Raw genomic sequence first — 18,921 nt, 5'->3', positions numbered from 1 at the left:
AACTGTGCACCGATGTGGAGTGCATTTAGCTCCCACGTACAATATCTCCTCTTGTCCTTATCTTTCCAGAAGAAACTCATCACAGAAGCCAACTTTGCCCCCTGACATAATTGACTGTGAAACATTTTTGCATGTGCATGATGACCTTTTCATTATGCCTGTTACAGACGATAATAGAGTTTAACTTTACCCTTTTATTATTTTTTTTAATTCCAATTTCCTTGCACATACCTATTTGTGCTAAGCTGACACCAGGGTTGCATCGTTGATACGTATTGGCCGTCTCCTCACCTGGATGTTCAATATCCACAATCAAGGTCACCGTGCCAGCTGCTTCCCCTCCCTCAGTCTGAATTCAGAAAATGTGGCTTTTAATTTATCTGACCTTGAAACAATCTCCAGGACCGGATAAATCTGCAATTATTTCACATTCATGAATCAAAGTGAATGGGCTTAGAAGGACGCTACTGATGGAGTAATCTATCTGGAAGTACCACATGGCCTCATGCATTGTGTTGTTGTGTAAGTTGTGGGTTTAAGGATTTCAATTGGATTTCCCTTTTAAATATTGGTGCAATGTTCTACACAGTACAAACAATAATGCGGCTCAAGTGACATCTGGAGTTGTGATTAATTAATCAGATGATCGGCAAGATGTCACTGGTATGAGGGGAGTGTGTTGTCTTGTTAGGTAATCCCGGCCACTAGACCATAATGCCTGTTAAGAAGAGCATCAGAGCAGCTGAGCACACTGAGCCCTCGAGATGTGTGTGTGTCTGTGTGTTTGTAAGTCTGTGTGGTAAGAAGACAGCAGCAGTCACTCCCTCATAACCCCTCAGTGCCACGCTGAACGGTAAGAGGGCAGCATTTAGGCCATAATTAGAGCCCAGCTCAGAGTGGAGTTCCGTCTGCCGAGATAATTAGGTCTGTCTTCATCACAGAAAGGCAGATAGCTCCAGAACTGGAGCCAATAAAGGGCAGAATGATTATCCCTCTTCAACATCATGCAATTATCGCCAGAAATGGCCGCATGTGGCATGTGAGTGGTGCACAGCTGCTGCTGAACGACAAGCTTTTCCAATTTGAAAATAATCTCACAGAAACAAACATGATTCTAATATTTAGAGCCTGTCGAGCAACACACGGTAAAAATGAATGTTTGCGTTGCTTTGTGATTTTGTGTTTTGCTTGCATCTGTGCTCATATATTGAACATTCGATGAACAGTAATACATGTGGGTGGAATGTGGGCTTGGTACAGCTAGAGGTTTCTCTGTGTTGTTATTAATAGTCATGCTAGAGGCACGGCTCAGAGGAAGGCAGAGTGGGTCAATCGGTCCACTACTTTGGTCCAGACGGAAACAATTCAACAATGATTGCACTGACTTTTGTAATCCTCTGACTTTTCATCTAATGCTGCCTCCACTAGGTCAGAATGATCACGTAGCAGGGAAAGATATGGGAAAAAAGGGATTCACATTTTAATACAGACATTCATGGTTCTCAGATGATGAATCCCAGGAGGTTTGGTTTACTTTTCCTGTAGTGCCACCATGAGGCTAATAATTTGGTGCAAACTTTCATATTTCCCTCAGGGGGAATTGTCGCAACTTTGGTGACACCCTGATTTCTCATCTAGCGCTACATGTCAAATATATTTTTCTCAGAGATGGTTTCTGTCATTTCAGTTTGTTGTTATCACACTGATGTATGTCCAAGTGTTCATTTAGCTTGATTTCTGGATACTGGGAGGAAGTGGAGACGCGTCATAAATCTTTATACACAGTATATATATATATATATATATATGATTATACCCATTAAACATGAGCACGTTAGCATTGCCACTGTTAACATATTAGCATGATGAGGATCTGCTCAGAGCGCAGCCTCCCATCAACAACAATGGCTGTAGACTTTTAAGTTTTATGGTTTATTGTAGGAGAAGAGAAAACATGACACTGAAATCCTTCTAATGTGTTAGAGCCATACGCCATCTGCCCAGTAATACAGCAAGTACTTCATGCTAATGTTATACAATCACTTTTTAATGACTGACTTCTTGCTTCATTAAACAAAAACTCTGGCATTTGGGAATCTATAACAATATTGGATTCATGTATCTGACTGAGGACAGAAGCATTTGTCAGTTTTGATTGATTCCCAGAACATTCTCACCTGGACCAGAACACGAGGAGCACAACGGTGTGACATTGATACCAAACAGAGACGATGAAGTCATGTGTAATGCTTTGCTCATACCATTGCAGGTGCTATATGTCATATAAATGGATGCAGTAATATTTCTTGTAAATCCCTGTGTGGCAGTCGAGTGATCATTTTCCTCTTTAATCTGGATTTCAGGTGCAAGGCTCTTGCTGGGTGACGTGTGGGCGGACAGCTGACGGCCGCAGGACACTCCACAAGAGGAGCTTCAGCGACGCTGCCACGAATTCTCTCACCTTTATTTCTCAATGTCAACTCAGTTTATGAAAAAAACACCAACCACAGTGGCTTCAAGTATATGATGCATGTGACATGTTAAGCTTTTTGCATCAGTTTTCTTCTAAAGCTGTAGATAAAGTCACAACAGCTGTCTGCACAAGAGTAAGCTGTGAGTGTTTCTCTTTTTGAAGGGAATTTGGTCAAAGTCACGACCACAGGAGATTCATCTAATGTCACTGTAAATGCAAACATTATCGGTAATGCTTGGCTCAGGTCTGTTGCCTCCATGATTGGGAAACGTTTCCTCCAGTGCAGAGGTATTGATTTCAGTATCTGTCAAACTCAGCAGCAGCCTGCTGCACTGCATGGGCGGCTCATACAGATAATTGCTTTTCCAACAGGTCTTACATAGCAGGATAGACTCTAACTAGATGCAAAGAAACAGAAATCAATAAGCACAGGAGAACCACATGAGTATCATTTTGCTACTTAATTATTTTGCAGTTTTTTTCATTTCGTGTTTAATATCGTTTGACTGACTTGTTTTTACTGCATTCATAATTACACAACAATTAATCTGTTGCTGCGATAAGTACTTGTTTTGAAAGTGGTCTGTCTGAGACAGTGCAAGGCAGTTATACGTAATCACTCCATCTGTAATATTGTCTTCCATAAAATAATTAATTTACTATGCACCAACAAAAACATGTTTTTCCCTTTTGCTGATGTGGAGGCACTTCAGAGGTTATTTTGTTTTGCCTCTTGACATGGCCATGTCTTTTTAAAAGTCAGATGTTAACTCTACGGATGTTCTGACCATCTCTCACTGTGAGACAGCAGCAACTACAAGTAAAACTCTAAAATACTGTATTTACCAGAAAGGAAAAACAATACACACCAACCGAATGAATCGAGAGGAAGAAAGGAATCAGCCCAAGAAAATCGATGTGGGTGTTTTTCTTGGGTGTGTTAGTGTGCTTGTTTCTGCTTCATCTGTCCGTGAAAGCTTGATTGAAAAAAGGTTTTTTAAAAATGTACTGGCACAATCATTTAATGACAAAGTCCCAGATGAAACTGAAAAGCCAGATTAATTGCAATTGACTGCGCCTCAGTCGTTGACAAATGTGTATTGACTGAGTTGTACAAAACACAGACCAGAGTCTTACAACTATATAATGCATATGCTATGTTAATATTCTCATTATGACTTTATTCTTAAAGAATAATAATCTTTCATGTCAAAGCACAGGCCTGTGTTTAAATGTGCATTCATTTCTTAGATCTGTTGATAAGATCAGGATGAAATAGTCTCAATTACTGCCCACAGTACAGACAGTGTAATTAGTCAGGATCAATTATTAAGTATCACTGGGCACCACTACCCATAGAGAAGGAAGGTAAGTATAATTAATTACAGGCTACAGTTATAGTGTGATTGAGGTTATATTGTTATTAACAATTGAGCCGATACTTTGATACTATATAAAAATACAATACACAAAATACTTTGGTTCAAAGATTTTTAAATCTTTTTCTAACAGTATACATTTTTGCTTTTTCTGGGGAACAAATTATTAGACTAAGCTTTTAAGGGGGGTTTACTAATAAAACTATATGATAGTCATCTGTAAGGTATTGGCTTTTATGTCCTTAAGCATCAGATCATATGATATTATGATTCGTGGGCTGTAAAATAAAGATATTTTCCATTTTCCAGTCAGTATTTCATAATTACCCTTTTCTTCTAACGAACACAAACATCATTACATTTAATCATGTGACCAAATACAAGTCGGTCTCAGATGTCAATCATGACATCTCCCCCTTTAGTTAAATCATCAAATAACTACTTAAAACCAAATTTACCAGAAAAATGAACATTTGAACGTGTGGAGGGTGAGAAGAACTACCTAAAATCACAGAAACCATCTGAAGAAACTGTACTTTCACTTTTTAGTTTGGTGCATGTCCCATCCATTAACATGGAAGAGGTGGAATTTATGACCTATACTGCAGCCAGAGACTAGGTGGCGATCAAGACGCTTTGTTTGAATTTTTGGGAGTTTTTCTTGTCGTCCATCTTTACAGTCAAAGCTGTGACCATGTTAGCATGATGATGTTTAGGTTGGGTAAAATATGTTGAGAAAATAGATTTTGAATAAAGCACTACATGTCAATTTCTTAACCAGTAGCCTTTGTTAACGCAATTTCAAAAAATACAGTAAGTGACTATAAGTCACATATTGCATCAGGCACTTTACCCACAATGCCATGCAAATTGCGGTAACTAACTCCAAATATGTTAGTTTTATGGTACTTTTGCTGGGTATTTTGTGGTATTTAACTGTAGAAAATAGAGCTAAGGTTAATCTTTCTCATACTACTGTAGTAAACAGTATTGCTGTTGTTGGAGGACAAAGTGTTGGGCTAAGCTTTGGAAGGAAGGTTTACTTTTACAACTAAAAAATAATGATCTGTGTCTTTATTTAGATTATGATAAAACACAGGCATTGGCTTTATATGTCCTGTTATAGCATCAGATCATAAAACAATAACTGGGTATGTGGGCTGTAAAATAAAGTCATTTTACTCAGCATTTCATTGGTACCCATTATACACTTGACACTGTAAATTTCTGACAGACACTTACATGACAAAACTGTTATAGTAGAAAGAATCATTACCTTTACTTCAGTAAGTAAACTAAGAAAACCATTCAAATGAATTGTTCTGGATGGATAATAGAGGGACACAGAGCAGGCAGCTGAGATAATCCGGTTTACTGAGTGAAGGAGCGACTGGTCTGAAACAAGAGAATAAACATCTGCAGCCACTGTCTCTCCTGCAGTTTGACAAGTGACGCTCGTTAAGGAAACACCTCAGAAAGGAAAAGTCCTTTAGGGCGAGACAGTGACGGGTCGTGATGACGCACGGGAGGGGTCTGATGCCGGAGTGAGAAGTGGGGTGATGTGAGGGTGGGGGGGTGGGGGTAAAGGAGGAGTGAAGGTGGTAGAGGAGGAACCAGTGAGTCATTTGCTGCTCCGCGCTCCGCACACGAGGAGGAGACTCGGAGCACCTGCGGGATGTGTCCGTGATGGAGAGGAGCGCGCCGGGCTCGTCCCCTCAGCAGAACCGCACCGTCCCCCCGGTGCGCGTCAGCGGCCACGGCTCCATGTGCGGCTCCGGAGAGCGGCTGTCGCGGTGTGAGGATCCAGCTGAAAGTTGGGTAAGTGTGGGAACATTTTTAGATTTCACACCTTTAAGTGACGCTTTTATGAAGTGGATCGTGAATGGGTTTTGTCTCTCTCTTTATACTTCTTGTGCTGTGCGTGTAGTGGAGAGATTGGAAGGGTTTTTTACCGAATTTAAGCCTCATCCGAAACTGATGTTGATTTAATTTATATTTCAAATCTATCTTTGGGTTATAAGCTGTAAAGTTGATGAGTCACATTATTTATGCACATCTATAATTGTCCAATCTGGAGTTGCCTGTAAAATACTAACACTGGACTGATCTATAAATAGATGTTTTATACAAAGCTATTCCTGTTGCTTTAAAATCTCTCCCTAGTTTATTAATCCTAAAAATCCCGATAGATGATCATAAACAGAGAAATGCACTAGGAGGTCTCCAGGGACATTTGAGCTTAACAAGTGTCTACAAGCACCCGTCTCTGTCATTTCACAAGGTGGGTGTCACTTTTTGTCAGGGAGCCTTTAGCTGTGCAGCTGAGAGTTACCCCCAACACACCAGAGAAGAGGCTGAGATTACATCTAAGCCACAATGGATGTTTTCTCCTGACCAATTACAAAATTGCCGACACAGAAAGGCTGCCCTCCACATCACTGTGGACACCCTCAGCTGCAGCTGCACATCCACACACTGTTCAGTGTCTGCCTGGAAAACAGCCAAGATCACGCAACCCTGTGTACGCAGATTATTAAGCCCTATGAGACAAATTGTGATTTGTGAATATGGGCCATACAAATACAATTTCATTGATTGATTGACTATTCTGTAGTTGAGGACATGTATTTAATAGCGAATTGAAAAGTAAGCGAAGACAAATAGTGTTCATGCCAGTGAGCAAACTACGCTCCTGCTCCCCGCTGCCCTTCTGTATGTCTGTTCTTTCTCTGGGCAACCCCCACTGTAGATGTGTGAGACTCTGTATGAATATCAAACAGATCAGTGCTGGACAAGGACCAGTGGGCCACCTGGATCTATATCCATCCCAGCTGAAATCCCATAATCCTCCAGCTCATACTGCAGTTTAGTGAAATCAACAGGTCTTTTATCCGAAGCTGTAAAAAAATAGTTTAAATCGGGAGTTTAAGGTTTGTTATATGAGCTGAATGATTGAATGTTTTGTTAGGCTCATTGGAAACCTCCCTGTCAACTCTTAACTAAAATGTCTTTCTGTTGTCTGAAATGTTTTTTTTAGATTAAACAGTCAAGAGGATAAACATGATGATTAATAAGCAATTCAATTCCAACTCCCAGACTCTAGTGTAATAGAGTCGCAGGGGAGCCACAAATATCATATCTTCATCTTACTGGCACTGCAGGTAACTTTATCTATTCAACAGTGCAAAGTAATGATGATGTAATGAGTTCCTGTAATGCCCCTGTGGATAAACATGTAACTCTTACTTTCATAATTAACTTAGAGGCATCAGCCCCCCCACCCCTTTCCTCTACTTGTGGGGGTGGAAGAAGCTCTCAGGTGCTGCTTTATGATGGCTGCTGCATGCAGGCTTTGTCACGCCGTGCCAGCTCAGACACATAACGCTCACGACCGAAATGTTAAACAGCTGTACATCCAGCGTGGAGCAGGGGGTTGTGGGCTGCAGAGGAAAAGGTCATCCATTGGTTAATAGTGTGAAACAATGGAGGGGGGGAAGGGGCTAAAGACGGGAGGAGACTGCATAATGCTTTTCCCCACGCCGATGTCTTTACATAGTCCTTTGCACTGTTTTTGTAGAAAGATGGATAGAAGAGAGATAAAAGAAGAAAAGAGGGCAACTCAGATGAACTTTTAATAAATAAAGCAGCTTAGCAAAATCCGAAAAACCATCAACATGGGCGCACTACTTTTACTAGTCCCATCTAATCTACATTCAGTTAAGCAACATCCACATTACAAATGCCAGTAATCTGCACAGACAGGATTTATTCCACATCTGTCAAAGTGAAGGAGTTTGCGTGGCACTAAGACATTGTTTTGAAGTCAAAGGAAGAAGCATTCCAAATGAAATCAATTCAATGCATCAGAGTCGGAGGGAAAAATTCAGGCCAAAATGGTAGCAGAGCGGTGCTCAATGGAATCACTTAGAAATTCAAGTGAGCAACTCACTCTCTCATTTAACTGATCTTATATATAAACACACTGGAAAGAGCCCATTAATCTGGCTTGACACATGTTAATGGTGCAGTACGGCTTTTTGGGAAATATTCACATTCCCTGACAGAGATAGATGAGAAGGTTGATCCCACTGTCATGTCCGATGTGGACCAATCTAAAAAGTCAAAAATGAATGTTGAAAAAAATGTTCTCAATTTTTTTTTGTTTTAATCAGTAATCTAATGCAATAAAAATAAGGTGAAATGTCATGATTGACAGCTGAGACTGACTCGTGATTGGTTGAGTGGGTGGATCTGACTCCAAACGGGAGACGGCAGCTTTCGTATCAGGCTTATTTTAGCTGTATTTCTGGATAATGGGAGGAAGTGGAGATGCGTTGACTATGGTCGTATTTGATTAGTATGTACAAAAATGAATTTAAGACATAAGCTACACCCTATGTCTTGGCCATTGGTCGGCAGATTTTGTTAATCTAGCTTGTCTTTGTCCCCTTTTTGCAGTATTAAGTCATGTCAAATCTAACTGTGTATTGTTTTGACCTCCAGCTGCGTGGAGGCTGTAGTGTGTAGATATTGGTTTGTCTAAAGAGAGATTAAGTGAGGTTAGACTCATCTCGGTGAAGGTCAATTGAAGATCATATTCGCACCACATTTTACACTGTTGACTTTTTCTCCAGCTATTCTGATTTGGCTCAATGCCATGTAGAGTCTAAATTGTGCTACGTCTCTCAGACAATTCAGTGAAACAGGCACCTCGTCAGTCCTGCTATCAGTTTCTTTATTCCTCAACCTCACATTGTGTTTAGTCAATAAGCGGAGGATGAGGCTGCATGCGGTCACATTAATCTGACAGCAACTGTGACTCAGACGTTGTCTTTTACCCACAGTCTTGATGGGTCTGAGTCCATCTAACATGGAAACGAAAAAACACTTAAAAAAAACAAGGATTAATGCCGTTGTGTTTTCATGTATGAGATGATCCAATTCTCTTAAAGCAGATTCTTTTGTCTCTCTTTTCAAAGGCTCTGGACATTGTTGCTGTATCCATCTTGCTGAGTTCAAGCTGAAAATGCCCCCCTGCGTTCAACAGGAGGAAGCTGCCGACTGGTCACCAACCATCCAACCCAGAAAAGTAGTTTCTCGCTCCAAGTTCTGAGCAAATTAACTCTAATTTTGTGCCCGAGCTGCAGTTTTTGGTTCAGAGAACAGGCCGAGGGTTGCCCAGATGGTGATTACAACCATCTATCCCATCATGCAACTGTTTTTTTCAGAGCAGCTGCATAATACATTTAAACATTTTCTAGATGGATTCACTGATTTCAGCCTTCTAGGTTTTGTCTGCATATATTATACTTCTTTCTCAGTGTTTTTGCTGCGTCCTGCAGTTTATTTTCTTTGATGCATCTCTATGTAATGGCTCATTTGCCAGAGGCAGCATTTTTCAAATTTTTTTTGACAAGACTGACTTAATGTGACCATTACTTTAATGGATTTTATGAGAATTCCATGATGTCCCCTTTCTGCTGTGGTGAACTTAGCTAGGTGTGTGTATCGGCCTACCTTTGCCGCACAGAACAGTGTCAAGCATCATTGTAGAATTGGAGCGAGATGGTTCCTGTCATGGACATCATGACCCCCAGCTCCTCTGACACAGAACTGCTCCAACTGCAGCGAAGTTTTCGTCCCAGAGCTCAACATTGTCAAGGCTGTGACTTTGGGCTTGATCCTTGGTGTCCTCATTGTGTTTGGAATTGTGGGAAACATCCTGGTAATCCTCTCTGTAGTTTGTCACCGACACCTGCGGACGGTCACACATTATTTCATAGTTAATCTGGCGGTGGCAGATTTGCTGCTGAGCTCCACTGTACTACCCTTCTCTGCCCTTTTTGAGATCCTGGATCGTTGGGTTTTTGGACGGGTCTTCTGTAATGTTTGGGCAGCTGTGGATGTGCTCTGCTGCACTGCCTCCATCATGAGCCTCTGTGTGATCTCTGTGGACCGCTACATTGGAGTCAGTTATCCTCTGCGTTATCCAGCCATCATGACAAAACGCAGGGCTCTGCTGGCGGTGATGCTGCTGTGGGTGCTATCTATCATCATATCTATCGGACCTTTGTTTGGCTGGAAAGAGCCTGCTCCGGAGGACGAGTCCATCTGCAAGATCACAGAGGAGCCTGCCTACGCTATCTTCTCTGCTGTGGCTCCTTCTACCTCCCTCTCACCATCATACTGGCCATGTACTGTCGGGTCTATGTGGTCGCTCACAGAGAGAGCCAGGGCCTGCGGGAGGGCCACAAGACTGAGAAGTCCGATTCGGAGCGGGTGATACTCAGGATACACAGAGGCAACGCGACCGTGACAGAGGACGAGGCCCTTCGCAACCGCACACACTTTGCACTGAGACTGCTCAAGTTCTCACGTGAGAAGAAAGCTGCAAAGACCTTGGGCATCGTGGTGGGCTGCTTCGTGTTATGCTGGCTGCCCTTTTTCCTGGTGCTACCCATAGGTGAGTATCACCATGTTTATATTATATGTGATTCTTGATTGGGCAATATGGTGTTCAAGACATCTGTAGCATTTGCTAGAACACAATAGTGAAACACATGAAAGCATACGACTCATATGAATATAATTTTAATAATGTGTTTACAGTGGTATGGGAATGGTTCTATAATTGCTGTGAGTTAGATCAGAGGATAGATACCACACGTCTGATAATTATGAAGGCTTGGTTATCTTAGCTTGGCACCAAGACTGAAAACCATAAGCATTAATTAATTTCTTCCAATCTTTTCATCAACGTATGCCGCTGACAGGTTTTTAAGCGCTGGCTACTTTAATTGAATGGCTGTTCTGTGGTAGCACACTGAAGCTACTACCATTCAGAGACTGGATGGTTGGCCGTTGAGTGGCCTCTCGAGCAGCGTAGTAAACGCTTTGACTCGGCCAGGTAGACGTCCTATAAATAGGCTCAATAAATCTTTTAGATCCGTGACGGGCTCCAGTGCTCCCCTGTCTGTAAACATAACCACAGGGTTTCAGACCAATATATATTTTAAACCAAGACCCTTGAACTAAGTATCAAGCCGTTACTCTGCCCCTTCCCCTCTGTCCTTTGTCGCTAACTCACTTCATTACGATGTCTGTCATGGGATGACCGAGCAAACACATCACACTGGTGTTCGACCAGGATGTTCCCCTTTAGAACACTACCCAGCCTGATAGAGACAAGCTTGGGGGGGGAATGACACAGCTTGCCAACCACACATGCAATTTATACGTTGGTGTCAATGTGGAGGGAATGAGAGAAGGAAATCTGAACCAAGTAAATATGAGCTAGGGGTAAAACTTCAAAAATCCCTCTGGGTATTTATTTATTCCATGCTCTCATGCTTGTAAATTTAGCCGCTACCAATCGTCCGAGTTCTTTCCTGAGTGGGGAAATGACGAAAAGCCTCAGCTTACCAATGCTCCCTTACTAATGCTGGTGTCGGGCTGCATACCGCTGCCTCATATGTCTGAGGACAATGACAGGTTTAGCAGTGAATCAGGGTTTTGACATATATAGCACCAGATAACTCACGATTTTCTTGTTTGGTTTATTGGAGTACACAGTACTTTGCCATTCGAGAAATCATCGGAAATTGATCATTTCAAAACATCTTAAAAAGAGTAGTTGGCATTTTAGTAGCTCTTCTCAGAGACTATAATAAAGTATGAAGCTATCGTATAAATGTTTGACTGCCCTTGTGCCGTAAGATTTTAAAACACTGACCATAACCTTGAACTGTGTATTTTGTCCTGTCCTCTCTTTTGCATCACTATCAAATAAAGGTATAGGAAGTACCCAGAAATAGCGCAAAACCTCTTCCAAGGCCAAACAGAATATATAAAAGAAATAAAAGAAGTGGTCTGATAACCCTAAATGATTTTACATAATTTAATAAAGCCTGGATCTGGCCCCTTAATCTTGCATCTACATCAAAATTGAATGGGTTCTTCACAGGCTAAGACCCCACCCCTCTACCACGTTTTGTCAAAATCGGTTGTGGATTTTTTGCGTAATCCTGCTAACAAATAAACAAACAAACAGACACGGAGTTAATAAATAAATACTAACTTTGTACCATGTTTTTTTTCTGTCAGAACTGTGCCCCTGACCACAACTAGCAGCGATATTACAGTATACTGACACAACTTTGTATACACTTGTTCTCCACAACACAAGGGTGACCAGTTAAACCGCTCAGTTCTGCTATGATCAGATCACTGTTTGGTTTTATGTCCCTCAACCAAATCTCCCTCACATTCTGGTTCACTCTTTCAGCTTTCCCCTTGTGTAATACGGCTGCAGGATGAGTCAACAAGCCAAGTGTAGAGTTTCCAGATTGTTCTACCTGCCGCAAATGACCAAAAACCAAATTATGCTGCTTTAAAATGAAGTTAGCACTAAGATGTTTAAAGGCGGCAACAGACAAGTTTTTCCCACCAGTTCCTCTCCCATGAATGTATCATGTTGTTGCTGTTTGATCAAAATCTACAATCAAACAAATCCAACAGACTTTGACATGGTTCCAGAATTGTCATGTAACGTTCCCAACCCGAAGTTAAAGTTATATTTAGAGGTAGCATTGCAAAACTGAAGTTACACAGTTTGTACGTTTGTAGCTTTCTTTTTTGGCTCAAAAGTGAATGTGTCAAGGCTACCTGCAGTTTTTTGGCACCGCTGGGAATAAAACATATGAGCTGCACAGTCAGGCACAAAATAATTTTCTCTCAAACTCCTGCACCTCGTCTATCTATCCATCTCGATGTCATGGTCTCATTTTTCAAAAGCCCACGTTTGAATGTCTCCAGCAGCTCGTCCAATAAAGGATTTCACGAGACAAGAATCTCCCCCATTCTACCTCCGAAGATAGATGACAGAAAAACTAAGATAGATAGATAGATAGATAGATTGCAGCCATTTAATAATTTTAATGTTTCACTGGCAGCCACAGGATATGTGAAGAGTCACAACAGGCCTGCACGTAATGTGCCCGTCAAGCCTTTTTCTCTGCTTCTTCATCAAGGATCCCGCTCACACTCTGTGAATGCTTCCTCTAATCACAAGCAGCACAATTTATGGAGCCAGTTTTAACAATACTTTCAACCTTGGAGGCAAGCAGGGAGCTTTGGTTTATGGGAACTGGATAAATCAATTAAAGATTAATGGTCTTCAGTGGATGTTAATGAGAGCAATGACATATGGAGTAGATAGTCAAAAAAGTAACTGGATCTCAAAAAATGAAACTGTTCGATTGGTTCATTACTTTATTGTTTTAATTCAGACTCAAATATCTAAAATAGCTGTTGGATTGTCTGTCTTTTTTTGTATGCTCATGGCCCCAGAGGTTGACTCCTGGTGACTTTAGGGATCTATTGATATTTGCAACAGCACCACTGGAACGTCGAGGTTTTTGTCTTGCCTTATTCTATAGTAAAGTAGAATGGTACTCACACCTCTGAGTACAGCCTCCTTATAAAACCACATTTAAATTCACCAGATCACAATGTTGAATACAGTGAAGTGTTTGAGTCCACGAAACACTTTTGGAGTTTCAGGGGTAAACAGTGTGGCACATTATGACTTTATCTTTAGACCCTTAATTTCTGACATCACATTTCATGTTTCAGTCGTATCTGACTTGTGTATCTGATGTTCCTTCAGGCTCCATATTCCCTGCATACAGACCTTCTGACACAGTGTTCAAGATCACCTTCTGGCTCGGCTACTTCAACAGCTGCATCAACCCCATCATCTACCCGTGCTCCAACCAGGAGTTTAAGAAAGCTTTCCAGAGTTTACTTGGAGGTCGCTGTTTAAGAAGGACTCCCAGACCACAGCATCAACATCTGAGTGCAGGTCAGAGTCAACCACAAGGTCACAGCAAGCCCCTCACGCTGGGCCCAGACAGCAGGGCGGCTCCCTGTCAGCTCAGCCCCTCCTCTTCCATGGCCTTGTCCAGGACCCCTTCCTCCAAGGACAGCAGGGACTGGAGGGTCTTTTCTCGAGGCTCCGCGAGCGGCTCGGGACCGGCCACGGCGGGCAGGGCTAAAGTGGCCAAACTCTGCAGCAAAAGCTTCCACCAAACCTGCTGCTGCATCCTCAGCAGCGGGACCCCCCCGCAGGAGTCAGACTGTGCCCAGCCCCCCCCTGCCGGAAACCTTCCCACCATTAAAATCCACCAACTGTCCTTGTCGGAAAAAGGAGAGTCTGTGTAACCGCTGTAATCCTTCATCCATTAGTAACGACTCCACTTTCAATGTCACAGAAGAGAATATATATCCTTTTTATCCTGTTGACATCACAACTGCTGCTTTGACGTTTAACATTTTTAATGTCACTGCCTTGATATCATTCTGTGATTTTTGCTTGATGTGAGAAAATCTTCCAAAGAAATATCATAAGCACTATATGTTTCCTCTTCAAGAAGAAGGCTGTCTCAAAGACAAACTACTGCAACACGCAGCTTATCACTGAACTAAAAATGTCTTCTTTTAAATCCTAATGGCAAAGCCAATGTCTACTCAGTTTTGGAAACGACCCTGATGTGGACCAAATTTAAAGAACCATATGGAGAAGCTGTGAATTTTTTTTTTCCTAAAGAGGACCAAAATATTCCTGGATGTTTACATGTTTATATCACAGAGGAGCCATTTAAAATGTATAAAAATGTGAATAGCAAAGTTTTATATATATTGCATGATTTCACCAAATGTTACAAAAAAGTGCTGGTCTGTGGTGCTCCCGTCGTTTGCCTATAACTCTGTTCCTGAGACGCTGTGTGCTTCCATGTCACATTACAATAAATTTGTATGACAAATTCCTAACATGGGCTCATTTAAAAAAAACTCTTTGCTGGTGTTTCATAATTTTTTGTGAGGGGGCTGATTCACTAAATATACGGCCCCTCCAAACTTTCTCGTTCATCCATCCACATTCCCACAGTTGCGTCTACCTCCGAGCAGTGCCAGATGGATGTCTTAATGTACCGGAATTTTAACTGACCTTGTGGTCGCTGACCTCAATCCTGACCGGCCCCCAAGCCTCTTAAAAAATCCTCTAGATTTAGAGATGTCAAGTTAAGTAACAGTCTCAGACATTCTTCTCTCAGGCCGCACACTCCTTGCGTTTCTGTCTTTTTAAGTCACCATCCGCGCTCGGAGCACGCAGAATCTTTATCACGGCCTCCCTAAAGATCTGTGCCGTGTTTGCAAGTGCAAAAAGGGTCGAACTGAGCGTGTTTACTGTGAGTTCAAGACCGCAGTGTCTCTCTGTTTACGCAGATGCATCAAAGGGCAAGAGGACAACCTCTAGCAGCCGTATTGATTTATTTTCCCTTGGCTACAACCTCTGCAGGACCCAGATGTACTCCCTTTGTGAGTCTGAGAGAGAGGGGCATACAGTCGACATAATTAAACCAACATCCTCCTTCAGCGCATTAAGTTCAGAGGTAGAAGTGAATTCGACAGCTCTCCCATGGGGGGCAGTGCGCTGTGCTTTGTCTGTATCTGCGACTGGTGTGTCTGTGAACCTGTAAATCACTCCATCTGTGCACGAATGCCATTAGGAGAGGAGCTAAAGCCGCCGCAGCAATAAACTACAGATGGCCCAGACAAGCTAATTCACCCGTCCCTCTACTTGGGCTGCAAATACCTATGCACCAAGTTTCATCAAGATATATCATCTTCCAAATGCAATAGCTGTAATGAATCCCATAATCTGATATGCAGCCCTGCAGGAGGCAGGTATAGACTGGAGCAGAGCAAGAACAGCGCCACCGTGTTTCACTAGCATTCCCTGATTTGATGTATTCACAGTGAGATTCTAAGTGTATAATCTACACCTCCTCTGTATTCTTTTGTGATGCATTTGTTCTGATGGATGGAAACTGAACCCACAATCCCTGATTCTCCACAGTCGCATTTTTTAGACGCTTGAGCCTGATCCCTCACAGTTACTTCTCCATAGGCGAGAGAAAGAAAGGAAGAAAGATGGTATCACTAAGCTTTACAACGATCACTGTAAATCACCACAGTCCCTACATCCCAGAATAACAATACATTTTTTTAAATGTATAACAGTAGCTATTGTGATACATCTGCAAGTAGGGATACATGGAAAATAATAAAAACAGTAATTAACCAAAAGAAAAGAAAAAAGAGAGATTTCTCCTTTTCCTATATATCATATATATTTTTGTGTGTGTGTGCACTTTTTCTGTTTTTATGCTTGTGAAGCACTTTGTAAACTTGTGCTATATAAATAAAGTTTATTATTATTTATTAGATATAAAAATGAAAAAAGGGAAAGGAGGGATAAATAATTAGGTTTGCATTAGGTAGTTTTGTGTTAGGTTTGGCTAACACAAAGTAAAGCTATCCCAAAGTATCCCAAAGTAAAGCTATCGGCTATTTTGTTTCGGTTTTTATTTCTGAATAATGTTTGTTTTCTGTATCTTGTTCCATATTTTATCAAACTGTTTCCAAACCTGTGATTTACGAACTCAATTTTTTGAGGTTTCTCCAATCCTGATTTCCTTCACTTGAGGTGCCTCTGGTTTCAGCCTGTTATTTCTTATCTACTTAAGATTCTACACATTCACATTTGATCATAAATGTACACAGTCATAAACAAGTGTTCACGATGATGCTGAAGTGATGGCAGATCTGAGGACTCTTGCTCTTACTAAAGTGGTGTCTGTGTCACAGTTGATTGAAAGCACTGCTGGTGACTCATGTTTGAACTCTTCCCCAGAGAGGATTTATTTTAGCTGAGTCGTCCCGAAGCTTTGTTTCCTCTTGTCTTTCTAAAGCTCTTGTCAGTGGACGTTGACATTGTAGGATTCCCCCTCTCTGGTTTCATCAGTGCACTCATCATATTAACTCCTAATTGTACAAGTATCCAACAGCCAGGGGAGCTTCATTCCAACTAATCACGGAACTTCTGTTGATGTGTGCACTCACTGTGATGTAGTCCTTCTCTCCATCAGTTCATTTTACCGGAGGCGTCCCCCACAGATGAAGTGACTAAAGAGATGGAACAACAGAATGTTCCTCTCTGGCCGAGGCTCCACATCACGACTCTGTGCCTCCACCTAGTGTCTCTCTGCACTTACTCCATCCACTGCTTGGATGATACACTTTACTCTGTCAAATAATTAACTGATCTGCTCCTAAATGTTTAGATTCTTAAGAAGGATCTTGGAGGGGACTGTGCAAATTAGTTTGTTTACTAAACTTCTAATGAACTAAATCCAATTAATTGCTTTTGGTGATCCAAGAGAATCTTTTAATCAGGGATGGACAAAGTCAAAGTAGTTAAGCCACAATGTAAAAATACTCACATGTCGAAGTCCTTGACAATTTCCCCTGAAGTATGTAAAAGAATCGCTTCATTTAGGTCTGAAAATGTCTTTTGAGAGAATAGTTCAAAATGGAAATTCTTCAATGTACTTCTACACCAAACTGTAAATTTATATGTGCTGGAAATATATGATGCCAAAATTGCAGTAGGATAAAATAGAAAATGCAAGAGCAAGTACCTCTGTAATACTACTTGAGTACAGTACTTGGGTAAATGTACTTTTCAATCCTGCTGTTAAAAAGTTGTGTAGTGGGTTGCCAGAATATGCAAACATGTAAAACGTGTATTACCTCTGTGTTCTCCTTAACAATCCACAGATTAGTTTTTTCCAGGAATATTTTCTATTCAACAATAATCACAGGATAAAATGTTTCACTCAAATTCTATATGGTTTAACAGTTTGTATTAAAACAAGTGGCATTAGTTTAATTTTTTATTATTTTAATCCACTGAAGTCAACACAGATAGGGTCAAATGCTGACAGGACCAACGATTTCCCCCGAAACCCTTGTAACCTACAAAACATACACTTCTGAGAGAGTATCACACTTGCAGGGAGAGGGGCAACAACAGTGCTGAACATCACAACTCAACAACCATCACCATGAAACGTCCCCAAATGTCAATCACTTCACATTATAGCTTGGCATACAAAACCTACACTTGACAAAGCAATGAGGAAGAGAGAATCCAGTGTTTTACAGTACTGACGACCCGTGGTTTATTCGGTGAATATAGTTAACGACCTTGAGTGGCTCTGGTGTCTTAGAGGGGAAGGAAAGAACAACTGGATATAATTCATTCACAACACTAACACCGAGAACAGTGGACACACTATCTGCACACTGTGAGGGATTTCATACACATACTGGAGCATTTTTCATCAGGTCTCGAGAGATCGCGGTTCCACTTCCTTAAAGAGGCCTTCATAGATACAGTGTGCTGTCAATATCTTACAGAGGAGGCAAGCAAGGAGTTCAACTCAACAAATATCCAAACACAAACAAAAAAGTTGCAAGCTCACATACAGGTTTACCATTTAGTGCAAAAACAAATTCTGTGAATACTAGTAAAGGGGTGGCTCGTACCCTGGCTGCTGTTATTACAAAGCTTACACCACTGTTGTTTGTGTGTGTGTGTGTGTGTGTGTGAACATCATCTGCACGTATACAGCGATGGTCTAATAGCACCAGGTGCAGAGAGGTTGTCTGCAAATCCAGCTTCATCTTAGTGCCCGTCTGCATTCTCAACAATATACACCGCTCTGATTATTGGAAGCTTGGCCTGACAACCTTTTCACAAACATGAGGAAAACAATAAAATGAGGTGGAGGTGGGGGGGGTTTTATGATTCTCAGACAAAATATAATGTGCAGCCATTTCTCCTCCCTATTCCCATATTCAGGCTGAAACTGAATGAGTGGTTTACCTCTAAAATACCCTTTCTTTTCCTTTCAGTGCATTCAGCATATTCAAAAAAAAAACTAAACAACTTCATAAAAACATAAAACATCAATTTTAAACAAAATAAAGAAATGAAGAAAGTGCAACTATATCATCAAAAGGAAGACCAAAGTGAATTGTTCAGCTCATACTGCAAACGTCAGAGATGTAAAAACAATATTCTAGGGTCTAATCTTTCATTAGTATTTTGGGGATTTTTGTATTAACGATGTCACATTTGACTACTGGAACAGCAGCGGA

The 18,921-nt window shown here is 41.3% G+C and overlaps 1 protein-coding gene across 1 annotated transcript; it reads left to right on the top strand.

Moving 5' to 3' along the window:
- The first annotated feature begins 5,474 nt into the window (after positions 1-5,474).
- On the top strand, positions 5,475-14,393 carry adra1aa (adrenoceptor alpha 1Aa). Its single transcript, XM_034595080.1, is given in 5 exon segments — positions 5,475-5,670; positions 8,832-9,453; positions 9,455-10,004; positions 10,007-10,315; positions 13,520-14,393. Coding segments are annotated over 4 exon segments (1,449 nt in total). The 5' UTR covers positions 5,475-5,670; positions 8,832-9,417; the 3' UTR covers positions 14,074-14,393.
- The last annotated feature ends 4,528 nt before the right edge of the window (positions 14,394-18,921 follow it).

This window comes from Hippoglossus hippoglossus, chromosome 9 (assembly GCF_009819705.1).
Source record: "Hippoglossus hippoglossus isolate fHipHip1 chromosome 9, fHipHip1.pri, whole genome shotgun sequence".
NCBI classification, from domain to species: domain Eukaryota; kingdom Metazoa; phylum Chordata; class Actinopteri; order Pleuronectiformes; family Pleuronectidae; genus Hippoglossus; species Hippoglossus hippoglossus.
This window is presented reverse-complemented; position numbering and strand designations above follow the sequence as displayed.